This window comes from Aulonocara stuartgranti, assembly GCF_965226115.1.
Source record: "Aulonocara stuartgranti genome assembly, chromosome: 22".
In the NCBI taxonomy this organism is placed as follows: domain Eukaryota; kingdom Metazoa; phylum Chordata; class Actinopteri; order Cichliformes; family Cichlidae; genus Aulonocara; species Aulonocara stuartgranti.
In genome coordinates this window covers 23211896-23237999 of record NC_138957.1, presented here as the reverse complement: position 1 = coordinate 23237999, position 26104 = coordinate 23211896, and the positions used below count along the sequence as shown (strand labels likewise).

The 26104-nt window shown below is 39.3% G+C and overlaps 1 protein-coding gene and 1 long non-coding RNA gene across 4 annotated transcripts; both read right to left on the bottom strand.

Annotated features, from left to right (window-relative positions):
- Positions 1 to 807: 807 nt before the first annotated feature.
- Positions 808 to 7621, bottom strand: LOC309698547. 3 transcript variants are annotated; one of them, XR_014274123.1, is made up of 3 exons: positions 6247 to 7621; positions 4073 to 6091; positions 808 to 3805 (listed from the first exon to the last, which is right to left on the bottom strand). It is a non-coding gene; the product is annotated as an uncharacterized lncRNA (long non-coding RNA). The 3 variants fall into 3 exon arrangements; XR_014274124.1 differs by having other exon boundaries at positions 808 to 6091; positions 6247 to 6366; positions 6472 to 7621; XR_014274125.1 differs by having other exon boundaries at positions 808 to 6091; positions 6247 to 6790; positions 7208 to 7621.
- Positions 7622 to 11485: 3864 nt separating this feature from the next.
- Positions 11486 to 25692, bottom strand: slc39a4 (solute carrier family 39 member 4). Its single transcript, XM_082520970.1, has 12 exons — positions 25309 to 25692; positions 19952 to 20293; positions 17021 to 17222; positions 16595 to 16764; positions 16302 to 16485; positions 15445 to 15617; positions 15084 to 15281; positions 14737 to 14844; positions 12823 to 12877; positions 12580 to 12732; positions 12303 to 12490; positions 11486 to 12207 (listed from the first exon to the last, which is right to left on the bottom strand). Exons 1-12 carry the CDS (start codon positions 25630 to 25632, stop codon positions 12079 to 12081), a joined length of 2226 nt encoding a protein of 741 aa, XP_082377096.1. The 5' UTR covers positions 25633 to 25692; the 3' UTR covers positions 11486 to 12078.
- Positions 25693 to 26104: the final 412 nt, after the last annotated feature.

The following is a 26104-nucleotide window of genomic DNA, read 5'->3' as shown; positions in this document are numbered from 1 at the left end:
AAACTCAGAACACACACACACACACACACACACAAGTAATTGTAAGAAGACAGGCCTAAAGTCACAGTCTGGCTTTGCTGCTGGGCATAAGAAATACATACGAATTTCAACTTTATTTATTTCTCTATAAAGATTATAAAGATAAGTAGTTTATGTCATTGTTGGTAAGATTTTTAATGATAAACCTGTGTGCAAAACAAATAAAGGAACATTAACAGTTTAAGTAGCTCCTGTCTTAAACATTTATTTATGTGTTTTGTTCTCTTCCACCCAGAGAGCTGACTGACAGGAGGAATGTCAGGATGGGTGTGTACTAATGGAAAATGTCAAGAGGAACGCGGAAACTTTCATCATCTCTGAAACACAAACACAGTAAACGTATCTGTTTGACTGGCATGCAGTTCAACAGCTTATTAGTGAGTTTGTTTCTCAGAAGCATCTCAGGGTGACGTCACATGATTTGGATTTCCTCAGCCAACGCTACCTATCAACCTATCCCAACTTTGATGTGTGAAAAGCAGGATACATCCTGGATAGGTCACAGGTCTGTTACAGGGTCAGCACACGTACACAGATATGCAGCCACTTTAGGAGTAACATGTGTGTCTTTGGACTGTAGGAGGAAGCTGGAGTGTCCAGAGAGAATTGTCAGGGAAAACATGACAACTCCACACTAAGTGTTAAATATAATGTCCAAGCCTAAATTCAGTGTTTAAATGTGAATGGGATTTGTTATTACATAAACATACAACAATTAGCAGTAACTCACATTTTATCTTTTTTATTTTATACAAGAAATGCATAATAACTGTAAGTTAAAAATCATATTTATAAAAACGAGAAAGGACCATTTTATCTCTTCAACAATTGCTTTTTAATTTTAGTGAACATGTTTTGTAACCAAGGCAGCACTGTGGTTAGCACTGTTGCTGCACAGCAAGAAGGTCCTGAGTTCAATTCCAACATCAGGCCGGGGTCTTTCTGTGTGGAGGTTGCATGTTTGCCGATGGGTCAGTGAGATGTCGTCTTTCTCACCCGATGACACGGTCATGGCTGAAAACTCACTGATTCTGATCCGTCGGCGGGTCCGCGCTTTGTGTTTACGCTCTTCTTGTGATTATGAAGCTGCAGGTTTGATCTCTCTCCAAACAATATTGACTGAACCAACAGCAAAAGAAGATCCAAACTACACTTCACATAAACATCGTCATGAATTCCCTTAGTTTCGCTGTTTTGCTTCCACCACGGTAAAAATCACTTCATGCACAGCTTTCTCTCTCTCTCTCTCTCTCTCTGTATACTCCAAGAACAGTTTCCCGTCTAAAAATCTGTTTTTTGCATTATTCACTTGCTTGTTACGCACAAGTTGTTTACAGCTCTGTCAGACACTGTTTTTTTTCCTTTTACTTACTTCCAAAAAAAGCCCCATTTCTGCTGTTCAATGGGCTTCTCAACAAATTTAAACTTTTTAAAATTATGCAAAATTGCAAACGCTCAGCTGTGTCTCTAATAAAACCTTTGTAACTTTGCTCTGCTTCACTTCAGCAGCATCAGGTAATGTTCATATGTTGATTAATGGTTTTCTTTCGTTTTTGATCTACTGCAGAATATTTTTACAAAATCCCAGGCCAGGAAAATCACCTTCATGTTTTTCTCTGTTTTATCCTCTTTGACACAAAGGCATCTGCTGTGATGCTTATACACCTTTGCTGAAGTCTTGCAAGTGTCAGATTTCTATTTATAGATATAAAAATATAGAAATGTACTGAATGTGTCTGAATTATAATATTTCTGACTGTCTGAGGCAAAATTTTCCTGATTCAAATCAAATCGAATTGAATTGAATCCTAGATTGAATCGATTCGGGAACTTGTGAATTGGAATTGAATCGATTCTAGAAATCAGTGACGAAACCCAGCCCTACTTAGGAACACCTTGCTGGTGCTGGCTTGCACCCAGTACAGAGGACAGGTCAGAGCTAAAGAGAAACGACATCCAGATTACCTCAAAGTTTGACATTTAACAAAACAATAGAGAAAAGCAGTAACTTCCAGGACACAGACTGATGGGGTTCAAGCAGAGAAAGGAGGAAACAGCTGTCTTGTTTACCTCCTACGCAAACCGGATGTTTGATATAGAGAAACAAGAGAGAGAGGACCATTACAGAGTTCCTATGAGCAGCCACAGCAGACATGATTTCTCCATCATGCTTCTTGTGTTCTTGATCCATTTCTTTTTTTGAACAGTTCAGTCACATCCAGTAAAAGCCCTCATCCTTCTTTCTCTGTGAGCGAGTGTTTTGATTGCCTCCACTGTTCTGCTTCTTATATTTCAATACATGAATAAATAATAAATAAAGCAATCAATTATACTGTAAATGATCATAATTATACTGTATATAAATTTTGTCTATAATTCGTAAAATCTGGATATTTTAGAAATCCCAGTAAGTGCCTTTAAACCTTTTATGGACTCCATCAAACTAACTGAACCTTCAGGGGAGAAAAGTCAATGCAGATAAAAACCTAAAACTGGATTTCAATAAAGATTTAACTTCTGGCAAAGCTGCTAAAGCAAATGAAAACCATCAACAAAACTTCATTGCTGATGAAAAGGAAACATTAAAGAATTGCTCGAAGGAAAACCATCAACTACAGCTGGTACAGTCCTGCACACTTACCAATGAGAGAGTCCGAACAGGTTGAATCTCCCGTGGTAATACTAGGTATGGACCGATCCGATATTACGTATCGGTATCGGTTCGATACTGACCTAAATTACTGGATCGGATATCGGAGAGAAATAAAAAATGTAATCCGATCCATTAAATATCCCATAGCGTAACTCAGCTCATAACCTTAGCAGTATGCCTCACGTGATAGAGCAGCTGTGGCGTGCGAGACCTGTCGGCAGTCGGGTTGAGCATTTGGAGCCTCGCTACCAAACCAATATTTCATCTCCCAGAAAGTTATCCCAAGAACTAAAGCAAGTTTGTCTAGCAAAGTTTTGCCAGGGGGGCAGGTGGGGCATCAACAGGGAAAGGGGGGCACAAAGAAATATCTTTCTTTCTTATTTTCATTTAAAATGTCTAGCTTTTAATAAATAGTTATCTGAATCTTACAACCAAAGTTTTAATCTGATGTAAAATGTATAGAAATCCATTACTGTATATAGTAACTATTAAGTCTAATATACCCTAGTAAGCTGTAGTACTTTTTCCTTTGGGAAGGTGCCATCTGTGCAGTCTGCAGTTCTGTTGTAGAAAGATTTTGAATCTATTTAATTATTGTAGGAATCGATTTCGGTTCAATTTTTTATACATGCATTAAATTAAAGTTGATTACGTTGATTGAGCAGGTTGCTGGTTCGAGTCCCGGCTCCAACAGTCTCGGTCGTTGTGTCGTTGGGCAAGACACTTCACCCGTTGCCTACTGGTGGTGGTCAGAGGGCCCGGTGGCACCAGTGTCCGGCAGCCTCGCCTTTGTCAGTGTGCCCCAGGGTGGCTGTGGCTACAATGTAGCTGCCATCACCAGTGTGTGAATGTGTGTGTGAATGGGTGGATGACAAAATGTAGTGTAAAACGCTTTGTGGTCCATAGTAAAGCGCTATACAAATACAGGCCATTTACCATTTTTTTATACAAAAAGCAGCAAGATTTTAAATAAACTGTTTTATTGATTGAAAAAACACTATATCGGATTCATATCGGTATCCAAATTTATGATATCAGTATCGTCTCGGACATGGTATCGTGCCATCTCTAGTTAGTACTGGAGGGTCGAATGACTGCAGAGTGGACCCAGATCTGTACCATAGAGAGTAAGTGACACATTAAGAAAAAAAAGTTTTATTTTTCTGATTCTCCTTTATAGATGTGCACTAGCTGTACAGGAGAAAAGGGGATGACAGTTGAGTCAGTGTCACAAACACACACAAAGTTGTGTATTTAAGGGAAATGTAAAGAGAAGCGCTGAAACATTCATCTTCTCTGACACACACAAATAACAAAAATGTCTCTGTTTCACTGGCATGCAGTTCAACAGTTTATGGTGAGTTGGTTTCTCACACACACCTGAAGATGAAGTTGAAGTTGATGAAGTCAAATGCATTGATGAGTGCAGCACTCTGACATCCCAAAAGCTGTACAAATGTGAGAAAATGAGCCACATCTTGTCCAGAGAGCACGACTGTGACTTCATGTTAGACCCTCCTCAGCACTCCCTGAAATAAAACAGAGACACAGACTTTATGATCAGTTTATTTGAACATTTGATCAGGGCCTCAGTCGCAACTGTGTACTTATGTAAACCTGTGATTGTATATTCTTACTCTTTTCTCATCAATGCTATGTTGTGTACGTGCTTGGCTCTCTCTCTGTGGATCTTATCATAAATAAGTATGTCTGTGTTTCATTGTGTGTTTTTTTTAAAGGAGGATATATATTTAGTTTCTTTTCTGTGAAAATGTGATAAAGGTTTGCAGCATTACCCATGATCACAGTAAGTTCACTGGAATCCTGCTCATCCAGTTTGTTTTGTTGTTGTTTGTTGATTGTAGCTGATGTTAGAAAAGCTTTAGAAAGGAGTTCCACCTCCACTACATGCTACATCAACACGTTCTCACTCCTAACTAGTCATATACACGTAAAATCTCTGTCTTGTTCCTGTTTCTTTCATTTAAGGAATATTTCTAAACTGCAACATATGGTCTCCTTAGCTGAACTGGAAAAATTTGTCCATGCATTTGTGTCATCGCGTTTAGATTATTATAATTCCCTGTTTACCAGCTTGGATAAATCATCACTTTCTCGCCTCCAAGCTATACAAAACGCAGCAGCCAGACTACTAACTTGCTCTAGCAAGCGAGCTCACATCACTCCTATTTTATGTTCTTTACATTGGCTCCCAATAGATTTTAGAATTCGTTTTAAAATTATTGTTTTAACGTACAGCGCACTAAATGGCCAAGCCCCAGATTATTTATCCAAGCTTCTCACAAAATACACTACTGCTCGCCGTCTCCGCTCACAGACTAAGAGTTTGTTTGTTTCTCCCAGAACACGTCTGAAGACGAAAGGGGTCTGTGGCACCAATGCTGTGGAAAAGTCTACCTCTACAACTACGTTTGGTTGACTCTGTGGAATCTTTTAAAAAGCAGTTAAAAACTTTACTGTTCAAACAAGCTTTCTGTTGACCAATGCTTTTTACATTTTTATATTTTTAATTTACATTTAAACTCTATATTGTGTATATTGTGCAGCTGATTGACTGAGCAATGTCATGACGTGTGTGTACTGATGGAAAATATAAAGAGGAACACGGAAACATTCATCATCTCTGACACAGTAGAAATATCTGTTTGACCGGCAGTTCAACAGCTTATTAGTAAGTTTGTTTCTCATTATTATTTGTAAATATGTATACAAATGGTTGGTTTTTTGTACTGTTTTTATCAATAAATCTCAGCAACAAAGGACAAACACCCATGTGTGTTGATTTCTCCCTAAGATGGCAAACTGAAACACTCCAAGTTGGTGACTTTTGGAGATTTATTTCCCTGGATGATTGAGAATGCATCAAGATGAAACACAAAAGGAAGTTCACAGCTTTTAGCAGCTCCCCCACCCCCTCATCCACACACCCCCACTCCCCTCCCTCCTGAATTCCTTTTTAACTACCTAATATACATATGAATGACTAGCCAATTTAGCTTCCACTTGGCTGAAGCTAAAGCTTAGCTAAAAGCCTACCAGCCATTTGGCTGGTGGCGGGTTTTATAGGTAGAAAGGTAGAAGCCTGGGACTCCTAGTGTTAAATCTCTTTTTGTAGCTTAATTTTTCCTACCTGCTGCTTAATCTATAGGCATCAGAGATGTACCGACCTTCTCTTGAGCAGGTTTCATTTTTCCCTGGTTTTACTACCACACTGTTCACTAAACGCAGCAAACCTTCACCATCTTATCCAGAAGGGTCACCTCTTCACCCTCACATGGAAGAAGTAATCTGATTGGCATGGTGGTTTGTTTGAAGCAGGTCCCTTGTGTAGCGCTGGAACCCAGTCATGATGTTTCATCCATTTCATAGGCTGGTTTGCTGCAATAATGGCAAATAATTAGCAACTCTATAAATAGAAGGTAGTTCTGCAAAATCACTCAGTAGGATGTTTGTTCTAATTTGCTATGAGCTCAGAGCGCATCGAAAATGAAACTAATAGGCTATAAAGAGTGATATGAACATATAGAACTTACCGGAATGAAAATGTCTGGAGCACCAACAGATATTTGGAGATGGAAGAGAACTGCACGTCAGCTCGTCTCACAGCTGCTCTCCAGGCTGGACGCCTTCGTTTGCTAACATCGATACACGAGCTGCTTCCAGGTTGGGAAAGAATGAAAAGATAAACCATTTTCAACCTTATTCTCTTGCCGGTCGTGCGATCGAACATTGCAGCCGACCACACAGCAAATACGAACCGTGGCTGTTGTGTGTGCTCCCTTTTCACTTGCGCTAGACCCCCAAAATGGCGGATCGGGCCAAAATCCTTTCCACGCCCACCCCCGTGACATCATGCTCCAAAGCCCTATTGGGACCCACACCCAGTTTCACACCTTGGCTCAGGCGATTAGAGGATCATCAGGGGGTCCTTTTGTCCCTCCGTGGGGGGAAACTCCCACTAGGTTTATATCTGGGATTCTCCACCATTTGACCTTAGAACTGAAGAAGCTTCTCGGATGAGAGGTGAAACGTCTTCAAGCAACTTAAAGAAGTCCAGACGCTTTTCTTTGCAAGCTCCTTTGAATAAAACCCCACAGGTGAGGAAAATAAAATCCATGACCCAGAAACGAACTGACATAAGGAAGTAAAACTTAAAGTGTGGGATTTTGTGCTGTGTGTGCATGAATATTACTGAACAAAATTTTTAAACATGATAAGAATAACAATTATTTACTTGACTGAAATTTATTATGACCCAAATTTAAGGGGATTAGTGAAAAGGTGAGCCACTTTCTGAACTTGTGTTCCTTTTCCCCCAGTTTTTTTTATTGCCATTGTTAAAACTTTACTCCACTTCAGGAGATGCACATAAAGCTTTTGAGCTGTAAACATTTAGATTACCTGGTTAGTGGAAATGTTTTGGATTTTTTTTTTTGTTTCACTGTAAATAGCAACAAGTATTTAAATCTCTTTTTGTAGCTTAATTTTTCCTACCTGCTGCTTAATCTATAGGCATCAGAGATGTACCGGCCTTCTCTTGAACCACTTGGTGAGCAAGTGAATCTGTGTTGGTGTGATGAGCATCATATTTCTTTAAAAAAAAGAAGAAGAAAAAAAAGAAAGCTGAAAGCTCAAACAGGGTTATTAGAGTGAGGTAAGTGAAACAGAGCCAGCAGTGCTTGGGTTTCTTTATTCATTGTACTTCCACCGTGCACGTACCTGATTTAACTCGATATCTTGCACGAAAAAGATGCAGCTTTTGTAGTTTTGCCTCTGTACTAACCGAAACAATCAAGAAGTGATTGACATGCAGGCATTCAGCTTTACTTTGTGAGGTTTACTAATTACACACATGCTTTCTTTTTTCCAGAAGGTCAAAAGTAATTTGAGAATGAGCTCATACACAATTTCCTGGCTAGGTGACACATGTTCTCTTACTGTTTCCTGACATGAAGCAGACGTAATATGTGACTTAAAGAGTTTGGGGGGAGACCATTATGCTGAAAAACCAAAATAAACCTATCAGGTTGATACCAGAGGCTTTTGGAGTGGCCAATTCAACAATCTGGAACATTCTTAAAAGAGAGACTCTGGCCAGCTGAAGAACAAAAAGCTTTGAAAGATCACAGATTCAAACTTCTATTCTATAAAATTTTTAGTTAATATTATTACTAATATTTTTGACATTTCAAAAGGGTATGACAAATCCAACACTAAAATCAGTTATTAAGATTGTTTCTTTTAGGTCTTTTATAAATGTTGTTCAAGACGGTTTGACATCAGGGTGGAAAATTTATTCTACAATGAGTTTTTTCTTCCCCCCCCCCACATCAGTGCAGTTACCTTTTTGGTATTTGGAAACCTGGTTAATTATTGTTCAATCCTCTTCTGACTGTATTCTACAAACCAAGTGGAAATAACTTTGGGACGTCTCATGTTTCACTCTGACGTCTTCCCAGAAGCTTTCTGTAATTTCAGACAGCCGTCCTTTAACCTCTGTGCATCTAAAAGTGTATCCAGTGTATTTTTATTTTAAATATTTGTGATTTTTTTTCTGTATGAGTTTCGCACAGCACCCAGCACTTGAAGATTAAGCTAAATAGACTTTGCTTCCATGCGATGATATAAATTCCTGTGTGTAAAACGCAAAAAACCAATGTCATTAACTCAGGCTTTTTTGGGAAAGTGGCTAATCACGGTGTCAATGCTCGGTCACACCTAGAAAATGTTCATTATCAAACACGGCCTTTGGCAGCTTCACAATAGACTGATAAGGTAATGTAATAAGAGGTCTGGCAGAGTATAACTGAATATAAATCAGACTTTTTTTCTATTCTCACTAGTAAATCAGCAGCCACCCAATGAGCTGATACAGAATAAACACATTAAAATTCAGGACAGCAAGTACTTCAACTGTAGTTAATGGATAAACATCAGCACCATCTTATCTACAAATCTGCCAAAGCAGTTCACTATAAGGATATTATCATCAGGTGTTTCTCTGGTGATACTGACCAGGCTGTAGCACTCAGTTGTATTTTATTTATAGATTACCTTTAGCCAAAAGGCTTCATACCTCGAACCACATGCTGCTGCACTCTATGGAAAAGCTGTCACGAGATGTGAAACGGTTCAAAAGATGAAAACAAACATTGTATTCTTTAATTGTGACTTGCAGGATCTCAGGTTTGAAAGATGCCACAGCGCCAGGCATACATTTGTTAAATGAGGTGAGACAGAATGCATGACAGATTTTCTGTTTAGCCGGTGCTCATTACAGAGTAAATGCCCATCATCTCTCAGTGTGTGTTGAAGATTATGAAGACATCAGGCTGCTGATAAAAGCATTTTATTCCCATTAAATGGCCATTTGAATCACAATGTTTGGCACTACTTATAACAAACTGATAGCAAAGCTATTACCATTAACTAACCAACCTGCTAAATGGAGCAAAGCCTGCAAGCTAGCTGACGCAGGCGAGGCGTTATACTTACATAACACACTTTACTTTATAGATCCTAAATTTAAATCTGTGGGCAACTCCTTTAAAAAAAAAGAAAGAAAGAAAGAAAAAAAAAGTCAAAAATCCTATTTCATTCTAGTCATACATTTTTTGTGTGACCTCTGAAAAACCTGCCCAAATAAATACCTGGCAGCATTTGAAAATGGCCGCCGAGTTTACGAGATTTGATTGCAGAAGAACTTTGGTCAAACAGTTCTCAAGACAAACGGTCACGGCTGCTGTACCCTCTACAAAGTGCCTTGTGTAAATAAGTTAGGGAAATCACACTTTACAATTGGGTTTACTTACAAGGAAATTATTACTTTTAGCACATAAACACAGTTTGCTGATAAGATTAAGGGTGCTGAAAAGATTGCGCAAAAAGCAGACTTTAAAGAGCTGGTGGGAATTGTACAAAATGAAATGGCTGGCAGTGGAAGACGCAGGGATACTGACAGTTACACCCTCGTGCAATAAAGAGAATGCATGCTAATGCTACCACGTCAATATCGACCAAAAACTCTGGGAAATGTTTCCAGCATCTTGATGAATTTGAGCCATGAAGAGTTAAGGTAGGTGTGACAAAAGTGAGGAGGGCAACAGGGAGTCCAAGCTAATAATTTAAAACCACAATCATTCAGTTTCTATTTCTACAGGAGGCAACGTGTTTGCAGTTGAGCTACTAGCCTTGTAGAGGAAGTTTGAAGCTTAAATAGCAGACATGCCCTCACTGACAGCACTCGCATGCTTTAGCTCCTTGCATGTTAGTCATATGACCACTCAGCCAGTAGCAATAATGGTCTCAGACTGTCCTGCTCTTCCACTCATCATCTCCATTTGATAACAGTCATTCAGTTAAACACGTATTGGCTGTAATTTCACCTTTAAATGGTACCTGAACTGTAGATTGCTTTGTGAATATAACTGCAAAAAAGGCTCTTCGTGTTCACCACTGCCTTTATGTTAACACGTATAAGTGTCCCATTGCTTTCCAATAACAGTGGAAGTTTGCTTTTATATTTGATCCAGTTTTTATAGCTCCTTCACATAGTCTTTTATTTCAGTTACCATATAATCCCCTGTCTTTATTTTCTGCCTGTAAAACTGTCTGCTGTTTTCCAGCACTACTGTAAAAGATGTATTGTGCAGTGTAATATATGAGATGCTCAAAGGTCCAATCTGAGAGATAATTAAATTTGAGTGTTTTATTGGCACGTCAGGTTAGAGGACTCCGTGGGCTCATAAAATCGCTGAAAACATTCAGTCAGGATTCAAAATTATGGATACCAGTTTGGAAAGCTGACATCAGGGGGATGAGCTTTGTGTGTGTGTGTGTGTGTGTGTGTGTGTGTGTGTGTGTCAGCAGTTCTCTAATTTGCTTTTAAAGTGTGTTCTTAAAGTGTCAGCGTACAACCCTCAGCTGCTGCAATCATGTACGTCACCGTGTCTGAGACAGTCTGCATGCTTACATGCATACATATGGAGTGTAAAGTAATAAACATCCTTCTGTGTCGGCATGTGATGTGTTGTCAGTGGACTTTGTCCCTAATGAGGATGTTCATATGAGCTCTAAGTTTAGGAGATTAGAGCATAAAGCGAGATAAAGTGCAGTTGTCGCCTAACCTCCATGACTTTACGCAGATTAAAGACGTAACCTGTCTTCTCCACTTACAACTTGTTATCTAATGCAAAAGCACAGGTGAACGCTCTATTAAAGGTTAAAGGTCAAAATGCAGAATTTGAACTCAAATTTCACAAAATACATGGTGGATAAGAGCTGGAGCCTATCACAACTGTCATAGGGAAAAAGGCGAAGTATACCCTGGAGAAATCACAAGTCTATCAGAGGGTTACCCAGCGAGACATTATGGTTTATGTTCACAGCTACAGGCAATTTAGAACCACTGTGGACTGTGGAGTGACCACGCAGGCATGGGGAGAACATTTAATAGGCCCCATCCATTGGCTTGGTTCAAGCCTAGCACCTTCCTACTGTGTTAACCACTGTACCACCTTTGGTTATTTGTGTATTTTGGCTATAGAGCACCTTTCTTTAGCTGTGCAAGTGGACCACTGCGAGTGAGGCTGCATGTTTTGGAATTGAGTAGCAGAACAGAAGAGAGCAGAGAGATTTCCTTTTGTTTGGTTGAATTCTTGTGGGTTACTTCTTTAACTTCCCATAATATGCTGTCTCAGTGTGACACTCTTAAACCAGATTTTATAGGAAGATTTCACAAATCCTAAAATTCCCAAACCACTACAATAAGTATGTAATAATATATCAGTTTATTAAAAGGTACAAAGAAAAAGCATTTTACTTATTTTTATAAAAAAAAAAAATCCAGATAATTATATTATTATTTTTTATCTAGAATTAGAAAAAGACATGTTTGCTTGAATGTTACATTTCCCTTTGGTTTACATTTCAAGTGTCTAAGTGATATTTTTGGACAAATCTATCTAATACAGCAGAGCAGCACATTCTGGTATTTGCTGTCAGTGAAACGTTATCAGTGCAACAAATAAAAGGAACTTTTAACTAAACACACTCAAATAATTTAATGGGTCATTGTGGTCTCTGGGTTATCTGTGGTACTACATTTCTTGTGATCTTCAATATTGAAACCTGCTCTCTTTTCTAATACCTCGAACAGAAAATAAATACTATGAAACGAATGGTTTGCAGAGACACTCTTCACCTTGGCAGACTGCACAAGTGGGTTTTGTGTGTCTGGTACACCGTGTCTTCATTAGGAATTCCTTAAGAAATCAAGTATAAACTAGGTCTTACAGCAACCTGTCAGCAACAATCATAAACTCTCATAAGATCTCAGAGAGACCGTTCACTTGCCAGACTGTGCATTAAAAACTTATCTTCTCTTCATAAAGAGACAACAATAATAAAATACCCCACCCTGCTAAAAGGCCGACATTCTGCAGCAGAAATGTCAGCCAGGGTTTCTTGTTGCTGATATGGATCATGGTGGGCAGCTACAATGAAAAAGGATGGAGATGATAATTAAACAACAGTCATCAGATTGTGCTACTTCTGTGAAAGAGTCAGATTTGTAACAAGTAACACTCACCATATCAGCGAGTCCCACGTATAGAAAGAGCCCTGCAGTAATGGCACCTATCCACTGCTGGGTAGCGAGGTCAGTGGCTACAGACAGAGCGACGTACATGCCGATGAACGAGGTCAGGGTGCTGGCGATGTTTAGAGCTAAGGCCTTGCGGACAGACAGGCCACAGTTGAGCAAAATGGCAAAGTCACCTGGGGAGGAAAATAAGGTGATTTAATGCATGAATACTGAAAAAAAAGATTAGGTTAGGCACTGTTTTTGTGTTTTTCAAGATAATTACCGAGCTCATGCGGTAACTCATGGCAGAGTACAGCCAGTGACGTGGCCAGACCAGACTTCCAGGACAGGGCGAAAGCTGCACCTAGCGCTAAGCCGTCTGCAAAGTTGTGGATCGCGTCACCGATCGTAATCATATAAGGCAGCAGTCGCTGCTCTGTGAATGCAGGAGGAGGCAAAGTTATAGTAACCAGTTCTCTCTGTTTGATGATGATGAACTTTTTGTGTTACATGTAACTTTACTCACCTCTGGTGCGCTCCTTTGGCTCTGGAAGCGGTTTCTCATTGTCCTCACAGCTAACCTAGTACGAATGCATTATGCAAAGTGTAACTAATGATGATTTCGTTTAATTTGATTTTTATTGATAATTGATTTTTTTCTCATGCTATACTCAAGATTCCTCCACAATGATGTGAGAGACTAATAAAGTCATATAGAAAATGATAACCTCAAGTTATTGCTGCTAAAGGTGGTCTTACAAGCTACTGAGTCATAGTATTATGGGGTACAAGTGTGCTACAGGGAGTGCAGAATTATTAGGCAAGTTGTATTTTTGAGGAATAATGTTATTATTGAACAACAACCATGTTCTCAATGAACCTAAAAAACTCATTAATATCAAAGCTGAATGTTTTTGGACGTAGTTTTTAGTTTGTTTTTAGTTTTAGCTATTTTAGGGGGATATCTGTGTGTGCAGGTGACTATTACTGTGCATAATTATTAGGCAACTTAACAAAAAACAAATATATACCCATTTCAATTATTGATTTTTACCAGTGAAACCAATATAACATCTCCACATTCACAAATATACATTTCTGACATTCAAAAACAAAACAAAAACAAATCAGCGACCAATATAGCCACCTTTCTTTGCAAGGACACTCAAAAGCCTGCCATCCATGGATTCTGTCAGTATTTTGATCTGTTCACCATCAACATTGCGTGCAGCAGCAACCACAGCCTCCCAGACACTGTTCAGAGAGGTGTACTGTTTTCCCTCCTTGTAAATCTCACATTTGATGATGGACCACAGGTTCTCAATGGGGTTCAGATCAGGTGAACAAGGAGGCCATGTCATTAGTTTTTCCTCTTTTATACCCTTTCTTGCCAGCCACGCTGTGGAGTACTTGGACGCGTGTGATGGAGCATTGTCCTGCATGAAATCATGTTTTTCTTGAAGGATGCAGACTTCTTCCTGTACCACTGCTTGAAGAAGGTGTCTTCCAGAAACTGGCAGTAGGACTGGGAGTTGAGCTTGACTCCATCCTCAACCCGAAAAGGCCCCACAAGCTCATCTTTGATGATACCAGCCCAAACCAGTACTCCACCTCCACCTTGCTGGCGTCTGAGTCGGACTGGAGCTCTCTGCCCTTTACCAATCCAGCCACGGGCCCATCCATCTGGCCCATCAAGACTCACTCTCATGTCATCAGTCCATAAAACCTTAGAAAAACCAGTCTTGAGATATTTCTTGGCCCAGTCTTGACGTTTCAGCTTGTGTGTCTTGTTCAGTGGTGGTCGTCTTTCAGCCTTTCTTACCTTGGCCATGTCTCTGAGTATTGCACACCTTGTGCTTTGGGCACTCCAGTGATGTTGCAGCTCTGAAATATGGCCAAACTGGTGGCAAGTGGCATCTTGGCAGCTGCACGCTTGACTTTTCTCAGTTCATGGGCAGTTATTTTGCGCCTTGGTTTTTCCACACGCTTCTTGCGACCCTGTTGACTATTTTGAATGAAACGCTTGATTGTTCGATGATCACGCTTCAGAAGCTTTGCAATTTTGAGACTGCTGCATCCCTCTGCAAGATATCTCACTATTTTTGACTTTTCTGAGCCTGTCAAGTCCTTCTTTTGACCCATTTTGCCAAAGGAAAGGACGTTGCCTAATAATTATGCACACCTGATATAGGGTGTTGATGTCATTAGACCACACCCCTTCTCATTACAGAGATGCACATCACCTAATATGCTTAATTGGTAGTAGGCTTTCAAGCCTATACAGCTTGGAGTAAGACAACATGCATGAAGAGGATGATGTGGACAAAATACTCATTTGCCTAATAATTCTGCACTCCCTGTATATCCCACTTAGTCAAAAAGTGTGGACTTATGACTGCACAGTCTCATGAAAACTTTCACATGACCACATATCTCTTACCAGGTCTTCTTTGGATATGGACTGTGACTTTGTGTCTTTTTGTTTCTGTTCCTGTTGATACATCTCTAAAACTCTCCCATGGTCACAGTGGTGAGGCTCAGATTCTTCCTGAAAGGAGAGAAAGGCAAAACTGTTCAGAAATTTAGCCTACAGGCTGAGACAGAAGGAAAGAACTTGAGACAAAGAAGGACAAATAGTTTAAAAAGTATTTTTTGAACTTTTTAAATGTCAGTACATGTGTCTGTCACAATATTTATAACCAATTTTGGTTGTAAATGGATGACAAGGTTAACATTACACATTACACAATGTGTTCTGTATGAGGAGTTTTCTTGTTTTCTTCTTACCCCATGGTGATGTTTATGGTCGTTATGCTTATCACCATATGTGATCAGAGAGAAGAAAACTTCCATCAGGTAAAAGCAGTAGATCCCTGCAATCAGTACCAGCATCTTGTATATGTAGTCCGGAGTTTCCTCCTCATGACTGTGACTTGAATGTTCGCTGCTGCCACCGTTGTCTGAGTGCACGTGCAAACCCAGAAACTACATAAAGAATGCGGGAGAAAGACAAAATGAGTATATCATTAATGTTAATATATGAAAAGACTAATCAGTTTTTACATAGTATCACTGTGCTAGCAAATCACCCATTACAATCTTAATAAATGCCTTATGATTCCAATCTAAAAGCTTTAAAATCCCTCACTGTTGGCATCAGGTGCAATAGGGCATCTCCAGTCAGTGAACCGACTGCCAGGCTGATGCAAAACTGGATGCACATCTGGAAAACACTAGTACAGGCGGCACACAGCAACACCACAATGCCAAACATGGATATCACTGTTATCAGGAAATTGGCGATGGTTGCATAGAGGTATCCTACATGAGAAAGAGACAAATGATAGCATGTATATTAATTGGGATTCTGCTCACTGAAAAGTGGATGCATCTTGAAGACTTAACTCTTTTAATGTCATCAGTACCATCTTAGTTTTTTCGAGCACAGAAGTGACCATAATTAAAAGGGTGGAATACTAAGTTAACAGTTAATGGTAGCAAACTTAGTTAGCGATCTTCAGCTAAAGATTGTATGAATGCATTCATACCCACTAAGCACTGCTAATGATTGCTAAATAACTAAATAAAATGCTAGAAAACAGAAATGTCTACTTGAAATGCTCCAAAAGGCAAGCATTTTTCAGCCCTCGAGATTTCCACTTTATATCTCCCACCATTCGTTCTGAAAAAGTGAAAATCCCTACAAGATGTGCATTTTCTTTGACATCTACCAGCCTTTATGTTGTAACTGAAAATCAGCAATTGGAAATAGGTGCTTCAGGGACAATCCAGAATTCGAATTTGTGAATCAAGTCTGTTTGTGTGCAGGAAACAACTAGCAGTGACATCAAATGAAAACAGGAAAAAAAGTGCCTGGAATGTCCATTAGAGACCAGTTGTTAGCTATAAGTAATGCACAAACAGATCTTATTTCCCAGCCTTTGAGACATGCCAAACTGTCAACTGGTAGAACTATTTGTTACTTGAGTCCACAACGACACTTACTCTCAGCCTTGGAGAGCCCATCAGGTTTTTCTGGATCTGTAATATCTGCACAGGCTCCGCTCAGGATCTGCTGGACAAGCGCAGGGCTGAGCTGAACCACGCCAGGCCGACCCAGACCAGAGGAGGCAGAGCTATTCTCTGCCAGACCGTAGATCTGGACCAGTTCTTCAGCTGAGAAACAACGCTGGGAAAAACAAACCACAGACATCCATTATATAACTTACACCTCGCTGGTATTTAAATGATGAAATGTGTGAACCAATTGGCATTTTCTTGTGTTTCTAGGTTGGTACCTGTTCCCAAGTGTTATTACTTTCACGTCCCTCAACACTGTCACTGCTTCTCTTCCTCCATCTCTGGACATTGTCATCATGGTCGGCGTGTTCATCTGCTGTGTGCTCATGTCCATGGTCTTCCTCCGAGCTAGGTCCGATATTCAGGCTCTTCATGAGAGCCTTTAGGTCTACAGTCACACACAAAGCAACTGAACAAAATGGCCTCAGGATTCACATAATTATCTGTTAGCAAGGCATAATAGGCTAATAGGACTACATTTTCCCTATGTTACTACAAAGGAGTGACCACAACAATCGTTGATTTTTAAATAAAGCAGTTCCTGTAAAGTGCCCTGCAGAGTTAGTGTTTTACAGGCTGTGGGTATTTGAGTGATTGCACATATATTAATGCTCATATGTTTTTTTGTGTCTATGCACATTTACCCAGGATAGTGAAATTTTCTGAGCCGAGCTGCTCCATGATGTAGTTCACGAAGAAGCTCTCATCAGGCAGGGACTGATTAGCGAAGCAGTGACCTTGCAGGGCATGATACAGCACATATCCCAAAACCGCACCCACTTCCTGTTTCTGGTCTCCTGATGATGCGTCAACCTGTGCCATGATGCCACTAGCGCTTATACAGTTCTATAACATGGTAATAAGAAAAGAAAAGGGGCTGAGTGTTTTAGAACGGCGACACATTTAAACACAGTTGACATTTCGAACACTTTTGAGCAATGGTCAGTTAGTACATAATGCACGTGGGACGCCTGAATTGTCAAAGCATGGACTCTACATGGAGTGGAGTTATTGTTTTTCTAGGTCTTCTTTAGATTCTTAAAGCCATTGCAGATCATTTTCAAACCGCACTAGCTTTCCTTACTTTTTGGTCCTTATGAATCAACATGTGAATACTGAGACTGGACAAAGGGTTTTAATGACTGTGCTCCACACAAGTGAAACACAACACAAAAAGCTTGTAAAATTAGATAATCTAATCCCCTTTAATCCCTTGTAGTTGACATTGAACAGTGTGAATGCATGTCCTTTCTTTAAACTAATATTTAACAATTTTATTGTTGTTAGATTTATTCTCTTTGTTTTTTAAGTATTCCATAAATTCCTTGTTAAATGACCCCTCAGTGGCCTTTACTGTTTAGATAAAGGTGTTGTAATTTGGGAGGGTGCATTATCATGCTTAAAGAGGCCATCGGGGAAATAATGTTGCCATAAAAGGGAGTACGTGGTGTGCAACAATGTCCACAGATAGGTTGTATATGAAAATTAAAGTCCATATAAATTCCAGAATCTAAGGTTTCCCAGCAAAGCACTCCCCAGTCCTTCAGCTAACATACTTTTTTATTGCTATCACCATCTCTTACACATTCAAGGGATTTTAATAGGGCCATTCATATGAAGCAATACAATATGTGGTTCATCAGACCAGGCTATCCGATCTGATGATCCTATGCTCATTGCACAGTTGTGTAAGATGTATGCATACACTCATCATGTTATGGTAGTTTTGGACTTTTAACCCTTTCTTTGAAGTTTTATTTTCCCAGGATGGAAAGATTTTAAGACATATATCCCAGCATCACTGGGATGGCGCTGATCAAGAAAAAGGTCCTGCTCCAAAATCCACACCTTCAAGTTTGACCAGAATGTGCAGCTGCCCACATGGACAAGCCAATTTAAATGAAGCCTGCCAGTTCTGTAAAGATTAGTGGTCAAACATCCAGCCTGAATTATACCAGAAACCTTTTGATTGCTACAAAAATATCTGCAGATGCAACCTGATAAGGGATATTTAACCAAATATGAGATGGGGTGTATGTATGTGGATATAAGGCTGTAAATTAGCACGATGATGATGCCCGTGATGACTGTATAAACAGCCAGCCAGATTTGAATTTCACCTGTCTGTCGTTTAAATAATACGGCTGGCTGGTGTAAATCCTGGAAATATACTTAACACTCAACTCTCCCTGATTCATTATTGTTTTCCTGAAATGGTGCACCATTATTATGGACTGTTGATTTTTTAGTGTTGTATTAACTTTCCTCAACTTAATCTGTTAAATATTAATATGTAAGAATTTTACACGGAGGAACTCTGTCATATGAGGACATTGTTGTGTAAAAACTGTCTGTTTGTGAAAAACTATCTGCACTAGATAAAATTACAAACCCAAAAAATTTGATACACAAAATAAAATAAAAAACAAATAATAATAATAATGAAACTGCTAGAACATGCTGTCAACACTGGACATACAAACTCTAAAATACAAGAAGAAGCACAGCTAAATGTTTGGAAATCTGACAAAACTTTTGTCTTAAGGAAGTAAATCGGAAAAAACAAAAGCAACTTTTCACTGAACGTTACAGTCCAACATCATGTCCAGCTTTTGTGAACTATCCATCCATCCCATCCATCCATTCGCTTCCGCTTATCCTTTTCAGGGTCGCGGGGGGCGCTGGAGCCTATCCCAGCTGTCATAGGGCGAAAGGCGGGGTACACCCTGGACAGGTCGCCAGTCTGTCGCAGGGCTAACACACAGGGACAGACAACCATTCACACTCACATTCACACCTAGTGACAATTTGGATTAATCAATTAACCTATCCCCACAAGCTGCATGTCTTTGGACGGTGGGAGGAAGCCGGAGTACCCGGAGAGAACCCACACAAACACGGGGAGAACATGCAAACTCCACACAGAAAGACCCCGGCCTGATGGTGGAATTGACTCAGGACCTTCTTGCTGTGCGGCAACAGTGCTAACCACCGTGCCACCGTGCTGCCCATCTTTTGTGAACTATTCTATTCTAATAAATAAATTACATAATCAAGCCAGTAAAATGAAACGGATACAAAGAGCACTTTTAATCATGATCAGGTGTTATGGTGATGTGGCTAAATACAGGGCAAAACCCAGCCCGTCTGACCAGCTGTGATATAAATCTGTATGTAAGCTTCCATTGTCAGCAATCAAATAAAACACACCCTGCAAGAGTTTATTTATTTGTTATTATTAGTTATTTATTAGTTATTTAATCTGTGAACATCTATATGCTCACTTTTTTCTCATGTTATACTGCATAAAGGAAATGTACAACTGATTGTAATGGGGAAGCGATCTCCCTGCATGTGTCTCTTTAATTTCCCAGCTGGTTTACTCGCGACTCCTTTAGTTGAAGTTTGCTGGTGAATTAAAAGCTACAATATTTTTGGAAAAAAAAGTTTTTGGAAACTCGAAGGCTAATATTTTACATTCTTCTTATCTTGTCACTATCCAGTTTATAATGAATATGATCAAAAGAGAGCAATAAATACTATTTACTGAAGATTGAGTATAGGCTTGTGCTTACCTCACTTTCTGTGGGGTCGTAGTGGCTGCGAAGCTCTTGAATGACACCTTCTAATCCATGGACGTCTATGTGTTCATGGTCATGGTTTGCCTCACTCTTGTGTTCATGGGGATCATTATGTGTGAATTTGTGCAGGAATTTTTCAGTCTCTTCTCCCCATGTTCCTGTTTTTATCGCTGTGCAGACCAGGCCAGGAGAAGAAAGGTAAAGGACGGAGCCGGAGGCGAGAGCCGTGAACTGAGATACAGTGACAGCCACATTTACACTGTTTCTTCTAGTTTCTTCCTCATATTGGACGTCGGGATTGCCTATGAGCTGATGAACGGCATCTGCAAGATCACACTTTGTGTCCAGAGAGCAAAAAGAGGGGATAAAAAGATTAAACAGTCATTTCAATCTCATGAAATTTACCTATAGAAGGTACAAGTGTTCTAATCAGCCCAATACAGGAACTCAATGCATTTAGGCATGTAGAAAGTCAAGTCAAGATGACCTACTGAAATACAACCTGATCACCAGAAGAGAAGAAAAGTGATTTAAGTGACTTTACATGTTGCATGGTTGTTTTGGAGTATTTCAGAAACTGTTTGAAAAAGAGAAAATATCCAGTAAGCAGGGTAAAAACACTGTGTTGATGCCAGAAGTCAGAGGAGAATGACCAGACTCCTTGGAACTGACAGGAACGCAGCAGTAACTCAAATAACTACTTGTTACAACCAAAGTATGCAGAAGCGCGTTTCTAAATGCACAGCATGTTGACTAAAGCAGCAGAGGACTACACTTGGAGCCACACTTCCTGATAGGAGACTGGAAAAACTGTGCTTTGTTTGACTACCCTTGAATTTGAAATGAACAACATGAAAGCATCGATCCATCCTACTTCTACCAATGGCTGAAAGTGTGGCTGGTGATTTAATATTATAGGAGATTTTTAGGCCCCTATTACTATCTGAGCATTGTTTAAACCCCACATCCTACGTGAGTATTGTTCCATCCCTTTACAACCACAGTGTATCCATCTTCTAACCACACATGATGACACACCATCGACAAAGCTCAAATAATCTCAAAGTGGTTTCTTTTACATGACAGTGAGTCCGCTGTACTCAAACGACCACCACAGTCACCAGAACTCAGTCCAGCAGATTTGTTGGATATGCAGACGACAAATCTGCAGCAACTGTGTGATGCTGTCAATATGAACCAATCTCCCGGAGGAACGTTTCCAGCACCTTGTTAAATCTGTGCAATGATGAACTAAAACAGCTCCGGAGTCAAAAAGGGGTCCAATCTGGTACTGGCATGGTGTATCTAATAAAGTGTATGTGAACATAAACGATGCTACTGCAAAGAGGTCATGAATTGATTGCTTTATTGGTGCATTTATACAGGATTATCCAGAATTATCAGAAACCTATAATCTAATCTAATCCATATCTCATGAATATCAGCAGTTTTATTGTCTTTTATTAGAGATGATGTAAGCAACAAGATCGGTGCATATCATAAAATACTGATATCCACCAATCTTGACCTAAAAGTTGGGTCACGAATGACTGATTAGATGGTAAAGAATCATACGACTATATTTTACAGCAGATTGGTACAAAGCAAAAATCCAACTATGTGTTGTTGTTGACTAAATTTTATTTTGAGTGAACTGGCCCTTTAAACTCTTACAGAATCAATACATTGCTGTGATTATAATAATAACTCCTAAGAGAACCTACAGTATCATGAAAAGTGTTTCTCCTTACGCAGTGCTGTAAAAAAGTATCTGCCCACTTCTACCCCTAATGGCAGACATGTTGAACAAAGAAATCACTTAAATAGAACCTGTCTGATAAAGTAAAGTAGGCTAGAAGATCTAAAAAAGCAGCACATCATGCCATTATCTAAGGCAACTGCTGAGAAACAAAGCCATTGACATCTATCAGTCTGGAAACAATTACAAAGACATTTCTAAAGTGAAACACGTTGAGAGCCACTATCCACAAATGGAGAAAACTTGGAACAATGGTGAATCTTTCCAGGAGTGATCGGCCTAGCAAAATTACTCCAAAAGCACATCGACGACCAATTCAGGAAGTCACAAAAGAACGCAGAACAACATCTAAAGAACTGCAGATCTCAGTTAAGCTCAGAGTTTATGATTCAGCAATAAGGAATCATGGGAGAGCTCAAGAAGAAAACCACACTGTAAAAAAAAAAAATCCTAATATAAAAGTATTTTACTGTGTATTTTATAGTTTTGTACTGTTCTTCTAGAATATCATTAAATTTACATCAATAGACTGTGATTTCACATTTCAAATGTAAATTAACGTTAAATCACTGTAATGTAATAAAACCTAATTTTCTTGTTTTTTAAATGTATCTGTCTGTACATATGCATATTTAGATTGTTAAAATACATTCACAAATGTATCATGATTTCACAAATATTTGTCCGTTATTTGAAAGATTGAACTGTTAAATTCAAATGTAATGCTATGGAAAAATATATAAAATGATTCTTATAAACTTTTTTTTTTACATCAAATAATTATTATTATTATTGCTACTTAGGGCGATCGTGGCTCAAGAGTTGGGAGTTCGCCTTGTAATCAGAAGGTTGCCGGTTCGAGCCCCGACTCGGACACTCTCGGTCGTTGTGTCCTTGGGCAAGACACTTCACCTACTGGTGATGGCCAGAGGAGAATTGTAAAGCGCTTTGAGGGTCTCAAAAAGCACGATATAAATGAAATCCATTATTATTTAAACCAACTGTTAACTGTATATTTCTGTACATTTAAGTAATATTTTCCATATTGCCGCATGCATTGACCTTGTTTATAGGTAATTTCATTGTTTAATCACATTAAATTGTTCCTAATTTAATGTTTAAAAGCACTTGAAAAAGGCAAAATCCCATGTAAAATTAGGGCAACAAATTGTATTTTCATTACTGGAAATAACCATATTTTTATGAGCAAGTTATTTTCTGTTATTTTACGGTATTATTTTGGCGCCCCAGCTGCCGGAGTATTACTGTTTTTTTAAGATGTTTTTTCTAACAGTGCAGTGCCGAGCAAAGAACACAAAGACTCGTCTCACATTTGCCAAATTAAAAACAGCAACAACATCTTGATGATCCCCAAGACTTTTGAGAAAATCTTCTATGGACTGATAAGAAAAAATGTGAACTTTTTGAAAGGTTTGAGTCCCTGCTACATGTGGTGTAAAACTAACACGGCATTTCCTAAAATGCTTCTCTCCGGGTGGGGTCAAACATGGTGGATTCATGAATTCTGCTCTCTACTAGAGAGGGCTGAAGCTCAAGAGCACTTGGGTTATGCAGCAGGACAATGATTAGAGTCAAACCAGCATGTCCACCTCTGAATGGTTAAAAAAAAGACAAAGTGGAGGTTTTGGATTGGGCTAGTCAAAGTCTGAAAATCTTATTGAACAGGTTATGATGCCTGAAAACCCTCCAGTGTTGCCGAATTAAAGGAATTCTGCAAATAAGAGTGGACCAAAATTCCTCCACAGAGATGTGAAAGACTCAATTCCAGTTAATACAACACTTGACTGCAGTTCTTGCTGTCAAGGGTGCGGCACAACCAGTTAGGCTGAGGTTTTCACACAAGACCAGGTCGGTTTGGATAGCTTAAAAAAAAAAAATTATCATTCAAAAAATGAATTTTGCATCAACTTGGGTTTTCTTTGCTTAATGATAAAATTGGTTAGATTATGCAAAACATCTAAATTTGACAAATATTCAAAAAGCTAAGAAATCAGAAGCGGACAAATAAGTTTTCACAGCACTGCATATAAACTCCTAGACAGCGGAATAATCGAAACTTTTTTTTTTATTGTGGGTCAATATTGAACCTCTTTCACATTTTGTCTCTTATAATCCACAGTGCAAGCCGATGTCACTACTGCTAAGTTCTTACAATGAAATTGACAGTTTAACAGTTTCTCATCTCTTTTATTTCATGCATCATTCACTGGTGGCTGCCACAGCTGTCTGATAGCAAACATTTATCAGGCATGCACTGTACATTCCTGCTGTTGTCAGCTGACACCTAAGAAGTCCAAGGACTTCTCTCTCACTCACTGATAAAGGGGTTTTGTCTAAGTTGCCTGCAAATGCTTTGAGTAACAGCAACACTTATAAAATAAGCATGGATTAGTGCTAACACACTGAACCTGAAACCGAAGAGTAATTGTTTCAGCCAGCCTGTTTTTTTTTTCTTGCTTAATTTTTGGTGCCCCTTAAGAGAGCTTTTAGCCAAAGCTGGATAAAAATCACCAGCACTGTAATAACTTATTTTTAAACCAGCTTTTATGAGCTGAAGATTCCTTTACTGAAAAAAAAACTGAGGTTTTATCTTTATCAGATGGTCAGATAGGGATGTGAACACAGCACCCTTAAAAGGCTCATTCTCAGGCAGGAGAAACACCTGCCGCTAAAGGCCCTGATCGGTGTTTAGGCTCCTGTTGACTGAAGGAAGAAGCCTATTGACACAAGGCAAAATGCTGTCCAACACTTTTTTCTTGATATAACCCTGATTAAAGCTCATTTCAATTACGTTGTCATTAAACTTTTCCATTAGAGTAGCCAGACTTCCACCAGAGACTCTTTATTTAATAACTTACTGCAAAAGAGAAAAAAAATCTTTATGAGACGAAGAAGAGGAAAGAGAAGAAAAAGGTCTGAACTTTTAGGTTCAATTAATAATATTTCTTTCTTTTTTGCTTCGTCTTTTTTTTCTGTGCATCCACGGCAAATATTATGCAATAAAGTTACACTTAAGACATTTTTCCTTTCAAAAGCAGCTCAAAGATTCCCATTGATAAGTCCACTTTATTAAACAAGCCTGGGATTAAATAGAAAAAATACAAATAGACGCCTAAATCCCATCATGAAACTACCAAATGCTCGGAACAACTGGCCGGCCAAGGTGGAAAAATGGTGCCATTTTAAAGCTGAAGGGATTTAAGGATTTTCTGTTTATTGCGCTTTGCTGCACTTTGATTAAAAAAGTACTTACAGCATTATTTGAAAGCACCCTTACTTTACTTTTAGTTAACTTTTGCACACTTTTACAGGAGTAAATAAGCAGTTTGGAACATGAAAGTAAACTTAGATGATTGTTCAGCAGATAAGTACTTAAATCTAAATCTAAAAGAAGTAATGTTAAAATTTAAAAATGTAACATTATTTTTATTATTAGCAAATTGATTACAACTTAAAGCAGACCTATCCCGATCTATCACTTGCGTAATAGCTTTTGGACCTCGACCTTTTTCCTCCGCACCCGACTCAGGGCTCTCCAGCTCGGTTGCAGCTTTAGCCTAATAAAACTCACCTTTTCACACGGCACTTCGCCGCAGTGCACACGGTGCTCCAGTGTATTAAAGAGGGAGTGAAGGGATTCCCCGGTCAGATACTGCTGTCCTGGAGACACGATGCTCACCACAGCCTCGTAAGCTTCCTCCACAGCGGGGGAACCCGAGACAAAACTGAGCAAACCCCACCCGGAGAGAAGCAGCAGAAGAAACGGCGAAGAGGAAATCATCTTAAAGCTGTCTTTGAAGAAAAAAAAGATTTGCAAAGACCAAAAGTGTAAAAAAAAGTGCAGAAATAGTGTGACAGAGGCTCCTACAGTCTCAAGGTATTTCTGCAGACACATTGAGCCATAGAGCTCAGCTCACGGCTGTTATCAGTTTTAAACCACTGCAGTCTCACTGGACCTCGGCTGTGATTGGCTGAGACATGCCTCGTGCTGCCCTACACCTGTCTATTATAACCACTGTTACCTGTACATGTCAGAAAAGGCACCCCACAGGCCTCCCAGGCATCGCCACACCACCAGCAAAACACCAAACAGCGGTTTCACTCATATTAGTGAACCCAAAGTTATATTGGGCATCGCACATCACACAAAGGAGCTGATAGGCTCAACCAACACAAATCCAGTTAAAGGAAATTGATTTTTTGATAAAAGGCTCATGTGGCTGGTTTGCACTGACTGCTGAAGAAGACACAAAATGTTGATGTTTTAACCCTGAACTCGACGTTTTGGTGCTCCTTATTCATACCAGAGCTATTATTATTATTATTATTTATCTTACTTAAAATAAGCGTTTCTATTTCTGTCTATG

What these genes read in the sequence shown, in the direction of transcription:
- slc39a4 (XM_082520970.1), bottom strand. Translation starts at nt 25,632, where the DNA reads ATGTGTCTGCAGAAATACCTTGAGACTGTAGGAGCCTCTGTCACACTA. An exon ending in CCATATCCAAAGAAGACCTG is followed by an intron (nt 12,878 to 14,736) that starts GTAAGAGATATG and finishes CATTCGTACTAG; the next exon opens with GTTAGCTGTGAGGACAATGA. An exon ending in ACGTGGGACTCGCTGATATG is followed by an intron (nt 12,208 to 12,302) that starts GTGAGTGTTACT and finishes TTTTCATTGTAG; the next exon opens with CTGCCCACCATGATCCATAT.